The following is a 595-nucleotide window of genomic DNA, read 5'->3' on the forward strand; positions in this document are numbered from 1 at the left end:
TAACTTTTCATAAGAAAAATTAAAAAAAAAAAAATCCTTATATACCTATTCAAACTTGTCCTTAAGATCTAAAATTTAAAACAAGTAATTGACTAGCGCATGCGGCTGAAAATAAAGTTGACTCCCCATCATTATTCCAACTAAAAACTAAAACGAAAACTTATTTTTTAAACTCATTAACGCAAGAAAAACCTATAGATCATTATTATATACTAAAATTCAGGAAGGACCGAAGAAACAAAATTAAATTAAATAGAACAGAGGTTGGAAATAGATACCACATATCTTAATTGGAGCCTCTAGTTCCAAGAGATTGGGCTGCCTTAAGAAGATATTTTTGGAAACTACACAAAGCTGCTTGATTTCTGCCTCAGAAAGCTGCACCTGTTTCCCAGGTCTTCCTCTAACATCAAGCAACCTACTGATGATACCATCAAGAACACCGCGTTCCATCAAAGATCGATATAAAGGAACAAAGAGAGAAAATGGCTAAAGGAGAATAAATTAAAGAAGTGTGTTTATGTTGGTAAGGTTCTTCTTATATAAATGGCATGACTTAGAAAACAAGGAATGGAACTCCAATGTGAGAATCCTA

At 32.8% G+C, this 595-nt stretch overlaps 1 protein-coding gene across 2 annotated transcripts in view; it reads right to left on the bottom strand.

The window, feature by feature from the left end:
• The window catches only part of LOC107625312 (serine/threonine-protein phosphatase PP1-like), a 12,017-nt gene extending 11,442 nt beyond the window's left edge, over positions 1–575 (bottom strand). Inside the window, exon 1 of one of the 2 annotated variants that reach the window (XR_002357428.1) lies at positions 279–575. Coding sequence is in view for 1 of the 2 variants with exons in the window: in XM_016327929.2 (XP_016183415.1) it covers positions 279–453 (175 nt within the window). In the remaining variant the exon portion in view is untranslated. The remainder of the gene's footprint in view (positions 1–278) is intronic. The other variant, XM_016327929.2, reaches the window with a different exon arrangement.

Source organism: Arachis ipaensis, chromosome B02, assembly GCF_000816755.2.
Source record: "Arachis ipaensis cultivar K30076 chromosome B02, Araip1.1, whole genome shotgun sequence".
NCBI lineage: Eukaryota > Viridiplantae > Streptophyta > Magnoliopsida > Fabales > Fabaceae > Arachis > Arachis ipaensis.